The sequence below is a fragment of the Rana temporaria genome, chromosome 4 (genome assembly GCF_905171775.1).
Source record: "Rana temporaria chromosome 4, aRanTem1.1, whole genome shotgun sequence".
In the NCBI taxonomy this organism is placed as follows: Eukaryota; Metazoa; Chordata; class Amphibia; order Anura; family Ranidae; genus Rana; species Rana temporaria.
The window spans coordinates 375,280,098-375,301,798 of NC_053492.1; the positions used below are offsets into that span (position 1 = coordinate 375,280,098).

General features: G+C 47.4%; 1 protein-coding gene across 4 annotated transcripts in view; it reads left to right on the top strand.

The window, feature by feature from the left end:
• The window catches only part of CEP170 (centrosomal protein 170), a 155,110-nt gene extending 133,751 nt beyond the window's left edge, over positions 1-21,359 (top strand). For all 4 annotated transcript variants that reach the window (XM_040350988.1, XM_040350990.1, XM_040350989.1 and 1 more), the window contains exons 15-18: positions 13,542-13,630; positions 13,802-13,895; positions 16,856-16,907; positions 20,973-21,359. In XM_040350988.1, coding sequence (XP_040206922.1) covers positions 13,542-13,630; positions 13,802-13,895; positions 16,856-16,907; positions 20,973-21,259 — 522 coding nt within the window. In that variant the 3' untranslated portion in view covers positions 21,260-21,359. The remainder of the gene's footprint in view (positions 1-13,541; positions 13,631-13,801; positions 13,896-16,855; positions 16,908-20,972) is intronic.
• The last annotated feature ends 342 nt before the right edge of the window (positions 21,360-21,701 follow it).

The window sequence follows — 21,701 nt, forward strand, 5'->3', positions numbered from 1 at the left end:
CTTTATGCATTTCCCCCGCTCCAGTTACTACCCCGCCTGCTGCGCAGGATCAGGGTGGAGCACATACCAGTCATCCTGGTAGCTCCAGCATGGCCCAGAAGGGCATGGTACTCACTAATCCTAAAGATGGTAGTGGGAGACCCTTGGACTCTTCCTCTACGGCCAGACCTGCTATCGCAAGGTCCGATCCTCCACCCTGCCTTACGGCATCTAAATTTGACGGCCTGGAGGCTGAATCCCTGATTCTCAGGGGTAGAGGTCTGTCTCAGAAAGTAATCTCTACCCTAATCAGAGCCAGGAAACCGGTCTCTAGGGTGATTTATTACAGGGTCTGGAAGGCCTATGTAGGCTGGTGTGAGTCCAAGCGATGGCTTTCTCGCAAGTTTACCATCGATAGAGTATTAAGTTTTCTCCAGCTAGGAGTGGATAAAGGACTGGCATTAAGCACAATCAAAGGACAGATTTCAGCTTTGTCAGTGTGGTTTCAGCGGCCGCTGGCCACCCACTCGCTAGTTAAGACCTTCCTTCAAGGGGTCTTACGTATTAATCCTCCAGTTAAATCCCCGCTTTGTCCGTGGGATTTAAATCTTGTTCTGTCAAGTTTACAGAAACAACCGTTTGAGCCGTTGGCTGAAATTCCTTTGGTTTTACTGACAAGGAAGTTAGTATTTTTGGTCGCCATAGTTTCCGCAAGAAGAGTATCGGAACTGGCGGCCTTATCCTGTAAGGAACCATATCTTATTTTTCATAAGGACAAGGTCGTTCTCCGCCCTCATCCTTCCTTCCTACCAAAGGTTATATCCAGTTTTCATCTAAACCAGGATTTGGTATTACCATCCTTCTTCCCTAAACCTACTTCCAGAAAGGAAGGGTTGCTGCATACCTTGGATATTGTCAGGGCCATGAAGGCCTATCTTAAAGCTACAGAGAAGATCCGGAAAACAGATGTGTTGTTCATTTTACCGGATGGGCCCAAGAAGGGGCAGGCAGCTGCAAAATCCACCATCTCGAGATGGATTAAACAGTTAATCACTCAGGCCTACGGCTTGAAAGGGTTGCCTCCTCCGTTATCATTAAAGGCTCATTCTACTAGAGCCATGGGCGCCTCCTGGGCAGCACACCACCAGATCTCTATGGCTCAAGTTTGCAAGGCGGCAACCTGGTCTTCTGTCCACACGTTTACAAAATTCTACCAGTTGGACGTAAGAAGGAATACTGATACAGCCTTTGGGCAGGCAGTGCTGCAGGCTGCAGTTTGAGACCCTCGGATTCCGGGGGGCTCCCTTTTGAGTTAAATTAAAAAATTTATTTTTTCTCAACTAAGTTGGATTTATTATGATTTGAGTATATCTCTAAATTAAATCCTTTTGTCTTGGGAAGATGTTCTCCCTCCCCTCATTGTAAGCATTGCTTTGGGACATCCCACATAGTAATGAATATGCCGCTCTGTGTCCCGTGATGTACGAGAAAGAAAAAGGGATTTTTAATACAGCTTACCTGTAAAATCCTTTTCTTGGAGTACATCACGGGACACAGAGCTCCCACCCCTCTTTTGGGGACCATTTTTGGGAGGCATACTGCTTGCTACAAAACTGAGGTACTCCTCCTATGGGAGGGGGTTATATAGGGAGGGGCACTTCCTGTTTGAGATTGCCAGTGTCCATCACCTGAAGGTACTCCATATAACCCACATAGTAATGAATATGCCGCTCTGTGTCCCGTGATGTACTCCAAGAAAAGGATTTTACAGGTAAGCTGTATTAAAAATCCCTTTATGACGTGGGGGACCGGGAGTTACTGGCAATAAAGACTGCTTTAGAGGAGTGGCGGTATCTCCTGGAAGGTGCTGCTCATCCCGTCATGGTATTCACAGACCATAAGAATCTCGAGTACCTCAGATCTGCCAAGAGATTAAGACCACGGCAAGCCAGATGGGCTTTATTCTTTTCAAGATTTAATTTTCATCTTACCTATCGCCCGGGGTCCAAGAATGGTAAAGCAGATGCCCTTTCACGCATGTTCCCAGAAACTCCAGAGACTGTCGTTCCTAGCACCATCCTGTCCCCCCAGAATTTTTTGTTGATTCAGCCCGATCTAAAGTCAGCTCTGAAACAAGCCTCTGCTCAATGTCCTGAATCCGAGAGTTCTGCATTCAGAAAACAAGAAGGGCTCCTGTGGCACGGAAATAAGATTTTTGTACCTGAGGGAGCCAGACTTCAGCTCCTCAAGACCCTTCATGAACACCAGCTTGCGGGTCATTTTGGGGTCCATAAGACTTCTGAGTTGATTCAGCGATCCTATTGGTGGCCAGACCTGAGGAAGGATTGCAAGGACTTTGTAAGTTCCTGTATAGTTTGTGCCAGAAGTAAAGGAAGCCGCACGCAAGCCTGGGGTCTGTTAAGACCGCTACCTGTCCCTGACCATCCATGGAAAGCGATTTCTATGGATTTCATAGTGGAATTACCCCCCTCTGAAGGGTTTACCACGATCCTGGTGGTGGTCGACCGGCTAACGAAGATGGCCCATTTTTTGCCGTGATTAGGGACCCCCTCGGCCATGGACACGGCACATACATTTATCAAGGAGATTGTGAGATTGCATGGCCTGCCCAGTAGTATTGTATCCGATAGAGGGGTGCAATTTACCTCAAGATTTTGGAAGGCTCTCTGTAAAGCCTTGAACATCGAAATCTGCTTGTCATCCGCTTATCATCCACAAAGTAATGGCCAAACAGAGAGAACCAATCAAACACTAGAGCAATATCTCCGCTGTTTTTCCACCTCCTCTCAGGACAATTGGGTAGCCCTACTTCCATGTGCCGAATTTGCATACAATAATTCGGTACACTCCACCACTAACCAGTCTCCATTTTGGGCAAATTACGGCTTTCATCCGTCCTTTTTGCCCAATACCGTTCCTGAAGCAACGGTGCCTGCCGTACAAGAAAGATTAACCTTTCTCCAAGACAATTACAGATTCTTCAAGAAACTATGCAAAGATCCCAGGAGGACTATAAAAAATACTATGACAGAAGGAGGAAGGAGAGTCCGACTCTGGAAGTAGGAGACAAGGTTTGGCTCTCCACCTTGAACCTTAAACTGTCCTGCTCATCCCGGAAACTGGGCCCTAGGTACATTGGTCCTTTCGAAATTAAGAAAAAAATTAATCCTGTGGCCTTCGAATTATCCCTGCCAAATACCTACAAGATTCATCCAGTCTTTCACGTCTCACTTCTCAAACCAACCGTTACTGGTTCCTTTCCTGGAAGAGAAGATCCACCTCCGCCTCCAGTTACAGTAGGTGAGGACACAGAATTCGAAGTGGAAGCCATTTTGGATAGTCGAAAGAGAGGTAGACAAATTCAATATTTAGTAAAATGGAAGGGCTACTCTCTCGAGGAAAGCTCTTGGGAACCTGCAAAGGATGTTCATGCCCCTAAACTGTTGGCTGAATTCTTCAGGAAGTATCCAGAGAAGCAAGTACGTCTGGGCATCTGGAGGCTGCCCCTGAGGGGGGGGCACTGTCAGGGAACCAACCGTGGAAGAGCTGTCAGACGTGCTCTTCACGGACCAGCAAGCGCAGTGCGCATGCGCGCGCGCAATGCGCATGCGCGCGCAAACGGGCAACAACTCTGCAAATCCTGTATTCTTCACTGCGCACGCGTGTGCGCCAGTACGCACGCAATGCGGGCGGGACTCCTGGCGTCAGTGCCCTATTTAAAGACTTGCTGCAGCAGTTACCAACTGCTGCATGATCGTTAGCCCTTGTGTGTTCCTGAGCCCTTGTTCCTGTGTTCCTGTTTACCTGTTGACGACCCGGCTTGCCTGACCTGACTTCTCCAGTGTATGACCCCGGCTTGTCTTTCGGATTACCCTTATCCTGTTCCTGCCTGACTGTTCCAGTGTATGACCTCGGCTTGCCTTCTGACCTACTCCAACTACATCCAGCTTCCCGTGCATGACTTCCGGCTTGGCTCCTGACTCCGCCCCTGGGTTTCCCTGCGTACCTATCTCATCTGTACTTCCGTGGTACCCCTGCCTAACTACGTATCCTGGTGGATAGCTGAGCTTCTACACCTTCTCAGCAAGTCGCAGCTGGCAACCCCTGCATCTCCGGGCACAGCACCCCCTGTCTCACCTCCAGGGGGCGTTCTGCACTCAGTCGCAAGGGAAGCCCTCTCAGCACTTCGGCCTCTGGTAAGGTACGTGACAGAAACAAAGATAGAGAGCGAGCACTCCCTGAGTTTATAGATAGAGAGAGAGAGGAGAAAAAGAGAAGTAAAGGTACACGGGGGAGGGGGTGGGGGGCTAGGTATTGTGGGGGGGTGGGTCGTGAACATGGACAGCGCGTCTCATTCGCCATCATCAGGGCCATCATTAATGCGCCTCCGCCTAAGGCTCCTGTGGAGAAACTGTTACATACGAAATCAATGGAGTTCAGGTCGGGGCGTTCTCACCTCTTAGGGCAATACCTTCCTCGGAGTAGGAGAAGATATTCCAGATACGCCAGGTGTTTGTGTAGGCTTCTTGCCTATCCTGACTCGTAAGGATAAGATCCTCCATCTTATTGATCTCGTCTATTTTCCTCAACCACATGGCTATAGTCGGCGGGAGAGGCGATTTCCAGCGGACTGGAATGCAGGCCTTGGCAGCGTCTAATAGATGGCGAACAATTGATTTCTTGTACACCCGCGTTGGGGCGTCAGTCGCATGGAGAAGGAAGAATGCTGGATCATTCGGGATCGCACGGTCCGAGAACTGCTGCGTGATCCGTCGCACCTCGTTCCAGAAGTGTTGGAGGCGTGGGCAGGACCAAAAGACGTGCAACAGTGTGCCCTTTTCTTCCATGCAACGCCAACATCTGTCCGATGTCGCAGGGAAGATCTTGTGTAGTAGGTCTGGGGTTCTATACCACCTGGTTAAGATCTTGTAATTAGTCTCATGTACTTTGGTGCATATAGAAGACTTATGTGTATGGGACAGAATTTTTTCTCTTTTCTTTTCCGAGAACGTACAGTTAAGCGCACGTTCCCAATCTGCAAAGCATGGGAGGCGGTAATCGTCTTTCGGCAAGATCACCTGTTCGTGTGCAAGGGACAGTGCATGTGGCAGGATCCCCGTCTCAGTGCACCACTCCTCTAGAATCGTGAGAGGTTGATTCGTCGAGCGATGGGGGGGGTGTCAGGGTCCCCAGGAAGTGGCATAGCTGCTCAGCCCGAAGAAAGTCCAGGCAGTAAATTCCCCCCGGGTCCATTAACTCTGCCCTCGTTTTCCATCTACCCGCCTCACTGAAATGGGATGCTTGATAAGCACCCTGTACCCTTAGTGCCTTAAATTTCCCATCCCCTTATCCCTGGCTCGAACAACGGGTTCCCCAGGATCGGGCGTAGTGGCGATGTCCGAGAGCTCAGGTTTGTCCTCGTCAGAAGTCTTGCACATACCGCAATGGTGTTTCCAATGAGCGGATGTCGCTTAATGTCCCCTCGCATGGCGTTGTAACACCAGGGGGCTCGTTGTAGCGGAATCTCGCATTGGGCTTGCTCCAGTTTCGGCCATAACTTAACGTCCCCGTGTCGGCACCAATCAACTAGTCGGCACAGTTGCGCCGCGTGATAATAAGCCTTGACATCAGGCATCGCAATGCCCCCCAGTCGCTTAGGTAGGGATATAATATTCCTATGTATCCTGGGGTGTTTCCCCGCCCAAAGGAAAGTTTTAAAAGTCGTATACACTTGCTTAAAGTAGTCTGCCGGGATGGTTATCGGGAGGGCTTGTAGTAGATATAGAAATTTGGGTAAAATCGTCATCTTCAGTATGCTACATCTCCCAAACCACGAGTGTAGCCCTTTGGTCCATGTCGTCAGTAGTCCCTGAATGGTCTTAAGGAGTGGAGGGAAGTTCAGTTTGTAGACTTGGGACAGTTTGGATGGTATGCGAGTTCCCAGATAGGTCAGTGCTTCGGCCGTCCATTTTAGGCGGAACGTACTCTGAAGGTGGGAGAGTTGTTGTTGCGGTATACCCATGCCCATCGCCACCGACTTGCTCAAGTTGATTTTGAGGTTCGATAGTTCCCCGTACCGCTCAAATTCTGCCATCAAATTGGGCAAAGAAACCGTTGGGTCCGTTAGTGAAAATAGTAAGTCGTCCGCGTATGCCGAAATTTTGTATTGCACTTTATCCACTTCCACCCCCCGAATCCCCGCATTCAGCCGAATATGGTTCAAAAAGGGCTCAAGCGACAGCGCAAATAACAGGGGCGATAGGGGACAGCCCTGTCTGGTTCCATTTGTGATAGCAAATGTCTCCGACAGGTCGCCATTTACCCTCACCTTCGCCGTCGGGTTGGAATATACCGCCTCAATCCAACATCTCATTTTCTCGCCTAGACCTACATGTTTCAGAGTAGAGAACATAAACTGCCAGTCTACCCGGTCGAATGCCTTTTCGGCATCTGTGCTCACAAAGACGCAAGACGTCTTTGTGATGTTGGCAACATGTAGCAAGTTGAGGACTTTAATTGTGTTGTCCCTAGCCTCTCTCGTCGGGACGAATCCCACTTGGTCTAAGTGGACCAAGCCAGGGAGGTGTTGTTGCAGTCGCGTGGCAATGATTTTTGTAAAAAGCTTTAGGTCGACGTTTAGCAAGGAGATCGGTCGGTAGCTCGCGCACTGTCCCGGGTCTTTCCCGTCTTTAGGGATCACCGCTATGTGTGCCTGAAGTGTAGAGTCATGGAACTTTTTACCCGTGCCCAGGTTGTTAAAAAGGGAGACCATGCGTTCGCCAAGAGCCGGGAAAAGGGTCCTGTAGTACGGTGCAGTGAGACCGTCTGGGCCCGGAGCTTTCCCCGCCTTTGCTGTTTTCAGCGCCAGCTGAAGCTCCGCCAGGGTAATCGGATCCTCCAGCAGAGTCCGCGCTTCTGTCGGCAGAGTTGGCATAAGAGAGGATGCTATGTAGTCTACTGTCCGGTTTGGGTCTTCGGGTCTGGGGGGTATGTTATACAGCTTCTCATAGAAGGATCTAAACTCCTGGGATATCTGATGGGGTAGTGTCTTTTTGTGTCCTCCGGTAGAGGTAACATGTGGTATGTATGACTCTAGGGTTTGTGTGCGGAGAGCTCGGGCCAACATCTTCCCGCATTTATTCCCTGATTCATATATTCTCTGTCTGCAGATCTGCAGAGCCGCCTTAGCCTTATGGTGTAGCAGATCCGTGACCTGCCTCCGCACTACGTCAAGCTCCGAGCCCGAATTTCCCATGGGGGCTTGTTTGTGTCCTAACTCTAGTTTCTGTAGTTTCTGAAGCAGGGTTGTCAATTGTTCCGTCCTCTGCTTTTTCAGTCTAGCCCCATGTTTAATTAGTATCCCACGAACTACCGCTTTGTGCGCCTCCCAGACTATGGCTGGATCGCTATCCTCCGTGCTATTTGTTTGAAAGTAATGTCCAATTTCTCTACCAACGTCCGCCAAGACGTCTGCATCTTGCAATAGACTTTCGTTCAGTCTCCAAGGGCGCCTCTGCGCTCCGTGGGCTTCCGAAAGGGCGTACGTCAACCGAATTGGGGCGTGGTCAGACCAGGTTATTGACTCAATGGTGGTATGTTTGACTGCATGCAAATGCTTATGGGGGATTAAAAAATTGTCGATTCTCGAGTATGATTTGTGGGGCCTGGAAAAAAACGTATAGTCCCTCTCCCCTGGGTGCATGAGTCTCCATACGTCTATGAGCTGTGAGGAGTGTATTGCTGAGGAGACGCAGCGATGTGCCTCCCTCGAAAGTGAAGACACCCCTGTGGAGGTGTCCTCTGCGGGTGTCAGTGCTATGTTCAGATCTCCTCCCACAATTAGCTGGCCAGTTCTAAAGTGTGTGAGTTTGTCTAGCGTACGTTTCAGCCATCTGTCCTGGTGGTCATTCGGGGCGTACAGGCTCGCCAATGTGACCCGTTCCGTCCCGATCAACCCCCGCAGGAAAAGACGACGGACCTCTTCATCGGTCTCGATTTCCGCGGCTGACCAGGGAACTCTCGCAGAAATTAAAATGGAGACTCCTCGAGACTTCGCCCTGGCATACGTAGAGTGGTAGACCACGGGGTAGAATCTATTTTTCAGTATGGGCACACTGTTGTCTCTAAAATGCGTTTCTTGGAGCAGGACGATGTCCGCCTTCAGATGTTTCATATCATGAAGCAGCATCCTTCGCTTCTCGGGAGTATTCAGTCCCTTTGCGTTCAACGAGACAATAGTAAGCGTGTCCATGTTCACGGGTGTCGGGGAGGGGGGGGAGGGGGGGAAGGGTTGGGTAGAAGAGAGTTAGAGAGTTTGGGTAAGCGAACCCGGTATAGTTAGAGTGAAATTAGGAAGCCTGCACTAGAGTGTGCGGCAGAGAGAGAACACTAATTGAGCTAAACTTAGCTGCAGCGCTCACCAGTAAGACACTGGTACACGAGCGCAGTCCTATGTGGGTGATGGGATGTACAGAGCCGGGAAGCGAGACTCCCGGTCTTCCCACCCCCCACCGGCTATTATAGACAGGTAAGAAAATAAACGGCAATGCAATGCATATGGTCTGACTACAGAAATAAGGGGCCTAAGCATTTACAGAATCACGTAATTAAACCTTCAATCAGTGCAAACAGTGCAAGAAATACTAGCCAACATCCTACAGTCATTGTGTGCCTTTCAGCGTCACTTGGCCCGTCATCTGTGGAGGAAGAGTGACATATACAGCATGCATGCAACCGTCTCCTACTCCCGGATGCACCCCCTCCTCCCTCATAAGCATTGGTAGGCATGTGAGTAAATGGCATTACAATGAGCCCTCTCCCCCCTCCCCCATCCAACACCCAACAGCAACAAGAGCACAACACCGTTCCAGCTAGTATGTGGTACCTCTCAGTTCTCATATTGTTACTTCAGGAAAGTCCCTGGTATTGGCGATTCCTGAGATAATAGTAAAAGCATAATCCTTGATCCCTCCAAAGCTTAAGCCCGTCATCTCCCGCTCTGGCCCACCCCCTCCCCGGGTAACTCCACCGGCATTCCAAAAACAAAACAAAAAATATTCTGGGGGTACTTCAGAGGCTGCAATGACGTCAGGTATCTAGGCCATTTCCTATCAACCTCTCCATACCCCTGCGAAAAGCAACGTAGGGGGAGCGGGGGGGGGGGGGGTCTCCCACCTCTGCAGGGTGGCTGGCCCGTTCTCAGGGGGATGCAGACCTCTCGTACTAACCTCTGTCAGGGATCACCCCTATCAGCCGGGTCGGAGCAGGGAACGTAGAACAGAGTGTTCTGGGCCACTGGATGGTCCCACCTGGGCACGGGAAGAGGGCGGGGGTCGCGGGATGTCAGTCTAAGGGCTTCAGTCCCATTACCACCACAGTAGGGTCCCCCGGTGATCAGCCCGATAGCCGCCGTCAGGGGGCGGACAGGAGGGACGGGACAGGACCCCCCCCAGAGGTACTACTGGTTCCAGCTGGACAGCAACATGGCAACAGAAGGTGTGTGGCGGCAAGGGGACGGGAGGCGCAGAGTTTAAAACAGTGTGGCCCAAGGCCTACTCACGGTGGCCTCCTCCTGATGGGGCTCTGAGCCTCCTCCTGCCTCTCTGTTGACGGGGCTGAGCCGGTACGCGGTATTGAGAGGGACCCGATCTGCCCGTCTGCCGCGGGAGCAGCTGTAGCCAATCCGGGATTGGAAACTGATCTTCTTCCAAGAAGCGGAACAGCGCCGGTAGGTCCGCTCTGGTCTGGAGTGTGAATGCTTTGTCGTCTTTCCTGAACGTTACCGCCAGGGGGTACCTCCATCGATACGTGTAGCCGTTTCTCCTCGCCAGTTCCAGGACAGGTCTCAGCATCGCCCGCCTCCTGAGGGTCGCTCCGGATAGATCAGGTAGGATTTTAATTCGGGCGTCTTCCAGGGGCACTTCACCCTGGTCCCAGGCCCTACGGAGAATGTCCTCTTTCTGTGTGTAGTGCAATAGTCTGCAGACTATGTCTCTGGGCCTTTCTGGGTCCTCCGACCTGGGGCCCAGCGTTCTGTGCGCCCTGTCGACCTCCACGACCACCGACGGATCCTCCAGCACCGTCCGGAACAGGGTCTGCACTGCCTGGTCCAGTTCCTCCACACCCACCGCCTCTGGGATCCCCCGGAGCCGCAGATTGTTGCGGCGGCTCCGGTCCTCGACCTCCTCCAGGTGCAGTTGGAGCGAGATGGCCGCGTCCCGCTGTTGCTCTCCGGCTCTCTCCAGGTCCGCCACTCTGGCCTCCAGCGTTGTGAAGGAGGATTCCCCCGTAGTTACTCTGTCAGTCAAGGCAGAGACATCCGCCCTCACCTCCTGGATGTCTCTGCGGTGCGTCTCCTCCAGGCGAAGAATGAGGGCCTCAATGTCCGACCTCGTGGGGAGCGCCTGCAGGAGGGTACGGATGTCAGGTTCCATCTGATCGCCGTCATTGCGCTGAGCGGGAGAGGCCATCTCCGTGTAAGGTAAGCTAGACAGTTCAGGTACCCAGCACGTATCTGTCGGGGCCGCCAATTCCGAGATCCACTCACTGTGATCCGGGGACTCCTCGGGGTCTCCACGTGGTGAGCTGCGCGGGGCTGTCGCCTGGGCCCCGGGGGAAGTCCGGTGACTCGGCCTGAAATATTGTTGAATTTCGCCCGTAGCTGCACCCGATCGGGTCACTCTGGCACCTGCTTTCCCCTTTCGTCTTTTGGCCGATTGCATGCCGATTTCTATCAGTTTAGAGCCGGTAAAGGGTGGTCTGGGCCGGGAGCTCTAAAAAGCTGCGACTTCACACGGCCATGTCCAGGCCACGCCCCACCTCCACCATGTTTTACAGTTGACGTTGTGTGCTTTAGATCTTGCGCTGTTCCAAGCCTTCTCCACACTCTTTTCTCCCTGTCATTCTTGTACAGATTAATCTTAGTTTCATCCAACCAAAGAATGATTTTCCAGAACTGGTCTGGCTTTTTTAGATGTTTTTTTGGCAAAGTCTAATCTTGCTTTTCTATTCTTCAGGCTTATGAATGGTTTGCACCTTGTGGTGAATCCTAGTCACAGGAACACTGCATGTGTGGGGAGGGGGTGTGTACCTTTCCTCCAATCAGCTGTCTTAGTCTCTCACAGTGTATGCAAAGTATCCACACCTACAGGGGATCCAGGAAGAGAAATATCTAACAGGACGTGCACTTCGTAAACGGTGTATAAAGATGAAGACAGCAGATATACATGTAAAACTTATGTAGGGAGATTTGTTTAATCTCTGTGTTTCATCTGAGGCTGTTCAATTCACTGGGTATATGTGAGGATTTACATCCACTTTAAGCTAATTTCTTTATAGCAGCTATGCAGATCAGCCTTTCCTAAGCCTGAGTTTGGAGGCCACACCCCAGACCCCACTGGACTGCGCCATGACTGCCAAACAGCTGTTGAGTACAGCGGCACTTTTGTGAATGCATGCATTTCTGCCTATCCCTGTGAGGATCAGAAAAGAAAACAATGAAATGCACCTATGGAGAAAGCGCCAGACTGATTGATAAGGAGTCCAAATTAATTTATTGGTTAGCAATGCCAGACCTTGTAGGGATGTCTCCCTTGCACCCTAATACTTGTGTCATGTGGACTCTGAGATTGAAGCTTTGAGTACTTGAGTGGTCTCACTTTACACCCCTAAGGATTATTGGGTTTAACTAATTTCATACGTTATCTTTTTGACCGCACTTGGCAAGTTGGTATTCTGGCTATGCAATCCCCTCTAGTCGCAGAATTTCTATCCCTTGATTGTAAGATCTAGGAACGCAAGACTCTTTTTATAGTAGATTTGTGTTCTGGTTGATCAGGTTCTCGCTGGCTCAGGTAGTCATTCCCCTCTGATGGTAACCTCTATCCTGGTCTCAAGCATCATGTTGATCCTCGGTTCTCTCCCTTTGGTTATGTTGACAAACTGCCCTATCTGGTACGGGATCTCCCCCCTCATCTATCAAGATTGGGGTCCTTCAGGCAGGCAGTCTTTCCTGGTCCTGAGGCCAATTAGTGTATTTTGCCATGTTGTTCGCTCCATTTCAGTTTTCCCCAATGGACTCCAAGAAATGGATTTTACGATGTGTACAAAATCAAATTTTTTAATGCAAGCAGTGTAGGTGCCTGAATTAGGTTTGGTATCGGCCCTTTTTACATTAGTTTTTTGTAATAAATATATATATATATATATATATATATATATATATATAATCAGGGCTCAAAAATTCAAGTCCTGAGCTACTAGCCAGGCCTCAAGGCGTACTCGCCACCAGTTGCCCCGTCCAACCCCTACCATGTCCCGCCCCTAGACACACCCTCAAAAATCTCATGAAATGGCACTTAAATGTTTTATGCAGAATTAAGTTATAAAAATAAATATTAGCAACAACTTTATCCATGCCCAAAAATGCAGCCTGCCCATGTCTACCAATGCAGCATGTGTCCCCAGTGCAGCAAAATGTCCCCATTTGCAGCCAGAGTTCCCCCACAATTGTAGCCAGAGTTCCCCCCCACAATTGTAGCCAGAGTTCCCCCCCACAATTGTAGCCAGAGTTCCCCCCCACAATTGTAGCCAGAGTTCCCCCCCACAATTGTAGCCAGAGTTCCCCCCCACAATTGTAGCCAGAGTTCCCCCCCACAATTGTAGCCAGAGTTCCCCCCCACAATTGTAGCCAGAGTTCCCCCCCACAATTGTAGCCAGAGTTCCCCCCCACAATTGTAGCCAGAGTTCCCCCCCACAATTGTAGCCAGAGTTCCCCCCCACAATTGTAGCCAGGAGTCCCCCCACAATTGCAGCCACGAGTCCCCCCACATTACAACCTACCTGTGCTGAGTAGGGTAGGAGAGGAGCCGGAGCCGCCGTCTTTCAAATCAATAGTTACCGCCGCCGCGAGCGTCATATACAACCCCTCCCCCTTGTCCGGGAAACTTTGATAGACAGATCACCCATCCAATCCTGTGATGGGTTATCTGTCTATGAAAAAAGTGCCCGGAAAAGGGGGAGGCGCTGTATATGACACGCACCGTGGGGAACACAGCTATTGAATTGAAAGCTGTAATGTTCCCTGCGCTATTAACAAACAGGCGGTGGGGACAGCTGCAGCGGCGACGCGACTCTCCTCTCCTTGCTCGGCCCCCCTGCTCCCAGGCAGCCCACACTCGCCAGCCCTCAAAATTTACTCGCAAAATGCGAGCAGGCGAGTGAAATTTTGAGGGCTGTATATATAATATTTATTTATATATGTCTTGGAGCTGACTTCAAATGCAAAACATTGTAGTGTGCAGAAACCTACCCATCTACAAAAACCTGAAACACACTGTAGAGGGGGTGGGGGGCTTTACTAAAACTGGAGCAGCTGTGCATTGGAACCAATCGGCTTCTATCTCCAGCTTATTCAGTTAAGCTTTGAATATAAAAGCTAGAAACTGACTGGTTGCCATGCACAGCCGCTCCAGTCTTAGTAAACGCCCCTTTCTGTTTGAATGGGAAATTTTAACTCTAACTTTTGTTTCTTCTCTGTGCAGGTAATGGGAGATAGTTTACTGCTTTCTTCTGTGTTCCAATTCTCTCGAAAAATTAGACAGACGATTGATAAAACGGCTAATAAAATAAGGTATGGCATGCTTGTCCTAAAGTCGCAGCTTTTTCAATTTAAATGACCAAAACTTTCTGAAGGCTAGATCAAGACCTTTGTTTTGTTTACATATCTAGGTTTGTGTAATTATGTGCAGATTTTTCATTTATGTGCCAACATGCCCGTACAATTTTGTGTTTTATATTGCAGAATTTTATTTAAGGACAAAGAAAGAAACTGGGATGAAATTGAGAAGAAGTTGAGATCAGAAAGTGAAATACCAATTCTGAAAACTTCATGTGTGGTAATTCAGCATTTGTTTATAGCTTAGTTGAAGTCACAGAAATAGATATGCAGTCAGATGGATATTGTACTAACGACCTCTATGTGCATGGCCTCATCTCCTCTTTTCTATTACAACTGTTGTGCTGGTTGTCTAAGTATGACTGCAATCCAATAGACACCAGAGTTAAAGCGTTTGTTACCCCCAACACTTCATATTTCTAATATGTGCCTGTGGTACCATGTACTTGTATGAGAAATTATCCTGTTCTCTTTTAATTGCTTCCTATGTGTGAAATCCCTGGTGTTCCTGCCAGTCCCTTTGCTTTCTTATTAAAAACTGACCACACTAAGCATGAGAGCTTGCCGTGGTAAGTTCTCTAGCTATGCTGGGTGCTACTCGATGCTGACACACCCCTGCTGCACAGACATTCACTGGGAAGATCAGTGTGCTGCTGCTTCTCCTCCCACCAGCTCTTATGCAGATGAGAGCAGAGAGAACTCAGGGAATGTGATCACTTGTAAAGAAAAAAGGGGGGGTATTTATAAAGGTTTTTTTATATCTATACAAAAATGTTTAGCCTTTTATTTCTATTTTAACCACTTCAGCCCCGGACCATTTTGCTGGTCAATGACTGGGCCACTTTTTGCAATTCGGTATTGCGTTGCTTTAACTGACAATTGCGCGGTCGTGAGACGTGGCTCCCAAACAAAATTGGCGTCCTTTTTTTCCCACAAATAGAGCTTTCTTTTGGTGGTATTTGATCACCTCTGCGGTTTTTATTTTGTGCACTGTAAACAAAAATAGAGCGACAATTTTGAAAAAAATTTAATATTTTTTTACTTTTTGCTATAATAAATATCCCCCAAATATATATATATATATATATATATATAAAAAAAACTCTGTTTAGGCCGATACGTATTCTTCTACATATTTTTTGTAAAAAAAATCGCAATAAGCGTTTATTGATTGGTTTGTCCAAAAGTTATAGCGTCTACAAAATAGGGGATAGTTTTATGGCATTTTTATTAATATATATATTTTTTACTAGTAATGGGGGCAATCAGCGATTTTTATCGGTACTGTGACCTTATGGCGGACACTTCGGACACTTTTGACACATTTTTGGGACCATTGGCATTTTTATAGCGATCAGTGCTATAAAAATGCATTGATTACTGTAAAAATGTCACTGGCAGGGAAGGGGTTAACACTAGGGGGCGAGGAAGGGGTTAATTATGTTCCCCAGGTGTGTTCTAACTGAAGGGGGGGGTTGTGACTGACATGGGCAAATGACAGATCACTGTTCATACATTGTATGAACAGACGAACAGTCATTTCTCCCCCTTAAAGGACCGGGAGCTGTGTGTTTACACACACAGCTCCCGAGTTCACGCTCTGTAACGAGCAATCGCGGGTGCCCGGTGGTGATCGCGCCTGCCGGGCACACGTGCGCGCCAGGGGCGAGCAGGGGGCGCACGCTTTCGGCCCCCAGTGGCTGAAATGCAAAATCACGTAATATTACATGATTTTGCTTAACCGAACTGACCTGCCACCGTAAAACTGCGGCGGCTGGTCGGCAAGCAGGTAAACTGAGTGGGCGTTTTACAAGGTGATCATTTACAATAACTTTAGGCTGGCCATACACTAATGACATTTTTTAGATGGTTTCTAATGAATCAAAACCAGGGCTCGACAAATCCCGGTCGCCAGGTCGCCACGGCGACTAGAAATGGTGTCCTGGCGACTTGGCTTGGAAGGTGGGCAAAACCTTTTTTTTTTTTTGTGAGCTTGCCCCATCTGGTGGTGAGCCGTTGGTATTACAAGTTATTACCACCAGATGTGAGCTGACGCCATCTGGTGGTGGCCGTTGGTATTACAAGTTAAGCATTACCAGTTAAACAGCAATTCTAATGTAATTTTTCACTATTTTTAACTATTTTCACTGCCATCTTCTTCCCTCTAATTGGAACCCCCAACATTATATATATTTTTTATCCTAACACCCTAGAGAATAAAAAAGACAGGGGTTTTAGGGACTTACCATGAGGAGGAAGATGACATGGAAGGCTGCTGCTCCTTGCTCCAGGAGGATCCGGGAAGAGGTGGGGCTTCTCCTCCCAGCTGAACAGGAAGTGGATTTTGAGACCTGATTGACCAGGAGTCCTAAGAATCAGGAAGACAATAGTGAATATTAATTTTCTATTGTCACACAACTGGGTGGGCTCAGGGTGAGCCACCCTATGTTCGCCTAGTCCAATTTTCTATAATCTATCATGGATGATGGTACTTGTCTATTTACCGTATTTATCTGGGTATAGCACGCACCGGCGTATAGCGTGCACCCCAAGTCTAGAAGGAAAATTTCAGGAAAAAAAATGAATTGCTTACAGTTTGAATGCCCCTCGTCGGTGTCTTGCCCGGCATCCATCGGCGGCCTTGTTCGGTCCGGCGTCCGTCTGCGGCCTTGGTGGTGTCCTCCCCTCTTCTTCTCCCGAGCTGTCTCTGAGCGCCGCCGCCGACATATACCGAGCGCAGTACACTCGGCTAGGCTCGGCCACGCTCGGCTCCTCTCGCATAAAGGCTAGGAGGCGGCACAGGGCATGACCGCGAGCGGAGCCGAGCGTGGCCGAGCCTAGACGAGTGTACCCGAGTGTACTGCGCTCGGTATATGGCGGCGGCGCTCAGAGATAACGCGCACCCACGATTTACCCCTGATTTTAAGGGGAAAAAGTGCGCGTTATACGCCGATAAATACGGTAACTATTAACTAGTTCTGATTGAGGCTATACTCACAATTTGTCACTGGTATATATTAATTTAATAATCACGTGGTAAACCCAACATTTCATAAACCAAGTTCATATTTGCACAATTCCACAAGGAAAGCTCAATAACTGAAATACAAAATTAAACTTATGGCATATTTTCAAATGTATAATAAAAAAATAAAAACTTTATTTTTTCTTCCATTTTAGGAAATCTTATCAATATTGCAAGAGCTGAAGAGAATTGAAAACCAGTTACAAGGTATTTATGGACATATTTTCCAAGCATTAGCTGTTAAATGTTTAACATTCTGCTTATTTCAATGTGATTTCCTGATCCTAAATTTTAATTTTCGGTTAACGACAAACATAATTGTAAGAATGCAGTTTCATTTGAGTTTCAAGTAATGTTTGTTGTGGCACCAAATCAGGTTGGGTGAAATTTAAAATTTTCTGTGCAAAGACATTTTAAAGCGTATGCCAGTTCATTGGCAATAAGATCTGCATCTATGCAAATTAAAATTTACAGCATTAGTTATGTATAGAATACAATGTATCCCTTTCATAGCAGCAGTGATGTACATCCCTTTTTCTTCAGTCTGTTGACAGATGAAAAACAGACACCAATGTATTTCTATGGGCAAGCGGATGATTATCCATTGACATCCGCATTCGTTAACCTCCCGTTTTTTTTTAAATGGATGAAAGCCTAATTTTTCTTTCATAAAAAAAAACGGAAGTGGACCTAATTGTATGTCATTGTACAAATTGTCCGTTTTGACCGGAGGACCAGGGCATCATGATTGACAATGGATTTACGCCGGGGGGGCTTTTTTTTTTTTTTTAAATACAAAATGTGTTTTTATTTACTTTTTACACTTTTCTGGTGAATGAGTACTATGTACTCTATATTCATTCACATAGGGAGGGGGGAAGCTTCCATATTGCAATAAGTCACCCCCCCCCCCCCCCGCACCTCCACAACCACTGGACCAGGGTTGTGGGGAAGAGGCACTTGTCCTCATCAACATGGGGACAAGGAGCTTTTGGGGGTCACCCGCTGGTAATCATCCTGGGGGGGGGGGGGGGGACCTCACGCTATTGTGTTTACATTTTGCCATGAGGTTTCCATTAAAATCCATACCAGACCCCCAAGGGGGTTGGGGGGGGGGGGAGTTTTGCCACGCAGCTTTTTTTTAGTTGCCAGAAATTGTTTTATTTACTTTCAGCTGTCAGCTGAGTCAATCGATTATTAAGGATGTCCAGATAGCTTGAAATAGAATTCTGATCAGTCAATCAATTTTCAACCAGTTCTAATCGTTCCAAAAATTCGGAATTCGCTAGAAAAGGGATGTAAAATGGATGTAAGAACTGGAGTTTGAATCAGTTTTTCATAAAAAAATTGCTATACAAATGAAGCAAACGGAATGTCCGTGTGAACTGGGCTTTAGAGAGCACAGAAAAAAAATAGAGGTAGATTAAGCTGTAGAGGAGGGGGGGGGGGTTGTTCCCAGGGGGCCTAGGTCATGATCGGGGAGCTGGTACTGGGAAAAATAGGTGGGAGCATGTATCTATGAATCAAGCAGTGTGTTCATTTTTCTTAGTGCAGCAATTGGAGGCACTGCCTGTCAAACTCTCACATCTGAGTGAAGGAGGCAGCAGTGCAACTGCAAGCCGAATGCTTGGCTCACAGTTGTGGCATGTTCCTGCAATGCAATACTGCCATTTAGAAAGGCTTCAGAGGACAATTTCTCTTCATCAGACTGGTACGGGCAGTGGGAGAGAGAATAATTTACTTTACAGCACTCGGTGAGCTTTTTGGCACTTTCTGCCCAGTATCAGAGTTGCTTTAAGCAGCCAATGGACATAAGTCAGCGGTCCAGAAGTTTTCAGTAAGATTTAGTAACAATTGTCAAGTCTATAGTGGCAGCAGTATGTGCATGTGTTGCTTTCTTCCAACCCCCTCACCTCTCCAGAACTAACCTTGCAATTTTTAGAGAGCATTCTATAGTGTTGTTGAAGGATTTGCTGCCTTCTAAATTATTTTTGAGATTTATTTTTAGGTCCTCTGATACTGGAGGGCTGATAACTTGTGATTATACTTTATATAAGATGAATAGTATACAATGTAAAACACGTTAAATCTTTGCCCCCGTTCACACCTAGGCGTATTTACGCCTGTAGTGCGACGCCGCTGCAGCCCCGAGACGCCAGAGGGATGATTTAACATGCACCTCTATGGAGATGGTTCACATCTCCACGCCGAACGCCGTACGCCTGCCGCCTGAAAAAAAGTCCCGGACCTTTTTTTCAGGCGGCTTTCGGCGTTCGGCATAGGAGATGTGAACCATTTCCATAGAGGGGGTGAAGGCTGCATTCACAATCGCGGCCGCCGCAAATCGCGGTACAAAACGCCGCTATTTGTCGCCGCAATTCGCGGGACAAAACGCCGCGATTTTGTACGCCGAGGTGTGAATGCAGCCTTAGAGCTGCTGACCAACTCCCATAACCTTCTGGGCACAATTTGACATTAATAGACACAAAAAATGACAGTGCTCCTGAATCCCCTTTTCTCCCTCCTGGCGGAAAAGCAAGTCTCACCCACTTAATCTTGCATGTATACAAATATCTCAAGTCCAAAATGTATTTTCTAGAAGCAGTCTCAACTTGGCTCTCCTATTCCTAGATTTCTCTCTGTTAAACAAACTTGCTGTATTATATGATGCCAGAAAGCACATACCAGTTCCACGGTAGAAATGTCAAAAGCCTGACCACACTGAGATTGTTTGGATTTGTGCAATCTCAGTTTACCGTGCGCCAAGCCTTTGCATTGGTGGATGATACTGTTCCAACTTCCATCCTGAGTTCCAAGCTTCTCTATGGATCACTCTTCCAGCTATAGGCATTCAACTGACCAAGCATCACTGTCAGTCTTTCTCCAGTGTTACTTCCTTTGATCTTGCACCAACCTGCCTCTCCAAAGGATGCACATGTTTTTTCGTCCTTACTTCAGAGCTTACACTCTCTTTAACGGCAAAACAGAAAGAAAATGTCTCCTTGTGCAGTACAAACATAAAAGAGCTTTATTCGTAATAAAACTAATACTCACAAGTGTACAGTCTATCCATGCAATCAGAAGAGGGCCAACTCTCCACTGTTAACACCCGATTGGGGCCAACACTCCAAAAATGGAATCCAACAGCCCTCTTCCTTCCACAGAAACATGGGGGGTAATCCTCAAAAGGGATCTTCACATAGATAGACAGAAGATCCGACATGTGTAAGGGACTTACACTGTCGGATCTTAGGATGCAGTACCGCAGCCGCCGCTGGGGGCATTTCTCTTCGAAATGCCGCTTCGGGTATGCAAATTAGCACTTACGGAGATCCACGAAGCTTTTCAGTATTAGTTTGCAGTCGCAATATTAGGGCTGCTTTTACAAGGCCTAAACTGTTTACACCTTGTAAAAGTAGACCCTTCTATCCCGCGTCGCTGTCTTTTTTTTTTTTTTTTTTTCGCCGCAACTCGTTTTTTTTTTTACGCCCGTCGCGATTCTCAAAACCCGGCGCAACGTAAAACCGCGCAAAGCACGTCGGGAAAATGACGTCGGGAGCATGCGCAGTACGTCCGGCGCAGGAGCGCGCCTAATTTAAATCTTTAAATCTTCTTTTGCCTGACGAAGAGGTCCTGCGTGACCTCGAAACTTTGCTTTTTGGATCGCTATTATGCATTAAATTTTTGGACGTTTTTTCAATGATCCTTGGTGTGCTGGCGAATATGTGTACATAATTTAAATGGGACTCGCCCCATTAAATTAGGAACGCCTTGCGCCGGACGGATTTAGGTTACACCGCTCAAAATTTCTAGGTAAGTGCTTTGTGGATCGGGCACTTAGGTAGAGATTTTGCGGCGGTGTAACTTAAATGCCAAAAGTTACGTTGCGCCGGGTTTTTGAGGATTAGGCCCCTGGCTCCTACCATAACCCAACGTGTTTAGAAGCTTCAGATACCTTCTTCATCAGGGACCCCTGATGAAGAAGGTGTCTGAACCTTCGAAACTGAGGTTCAGACACCTCAAGAAATGTTTTGTGAACGCCAGATTCACTGCGCTATAAATATGCCAATTAATGTTTTCAACGGCCTCCCATGTTATGACAGGGCCAAAGGGCCATACTTTTCTGATCAGCCTTCCTTTTGTTTTGATTAACCAATTTATTTTCAAAATGTAAAGCCTGTGTTTGAAAAGGATTAAAAATATGTACACCACGTATTACATAATGATCAGGCTGATGCATATTCCATACAATTGTGTTTTTTTGTCTTCTAGTGATTAATGCAATGGTAGATCCAGATGGCACTCTTGACGCCCTAAACATGTTGGGATTTGGAAGCCCATTTCCTTCATCGCATTCAAACTCAAAACATCATAGTTCCTTAGTACACTCCATCAGTTCTTCATCATCGGTTCTTTCCCAGACAGAGAGCAGGAGCAGTCGGTCAAATGTGAAAGCAACATCATTAGACGCAGAAAGAGTTCAATCCATCGCTGATTTTAGCCTGCAATTTAATAGGTTCAATCCTGATGGAAAGGAAGATTCCACGTCTCAAGAATAAGATTTATAGTGAAAATTCAAACAATGTGTTCCGTTTTTTTGTGTACACGGCTTATGTTGATCTACAAAACACTTCTAAATAACAAAAACATTTTCCTTAATGTATCTTTCAAATTGAATACCAAATCACATCTTTTGAAAGGTTGGGAAACAATTGCCTGTTTTAGTTAATTTTTATACAAACTACAGGTATAAAGTAGCAGTCTGTATTAATAATTAGGAAAGGAAACTTCTCGGAGGGTAAACAAAAATGAGAGCGATGCTTCCAATCTTATGAGAGGCGCATTGTTCTCTTCAAAATACAATATGAAAAAAATGTGATTTTCTTTGACAGTGTGTTACCACAAACTATGTATATAGAACAGTTTTAACTGTTAGAAAATCTTTTAGATCACAAAAAGATTTTGCACTGTTGCATCGTATTGAACAGAAAATCTTGCGTT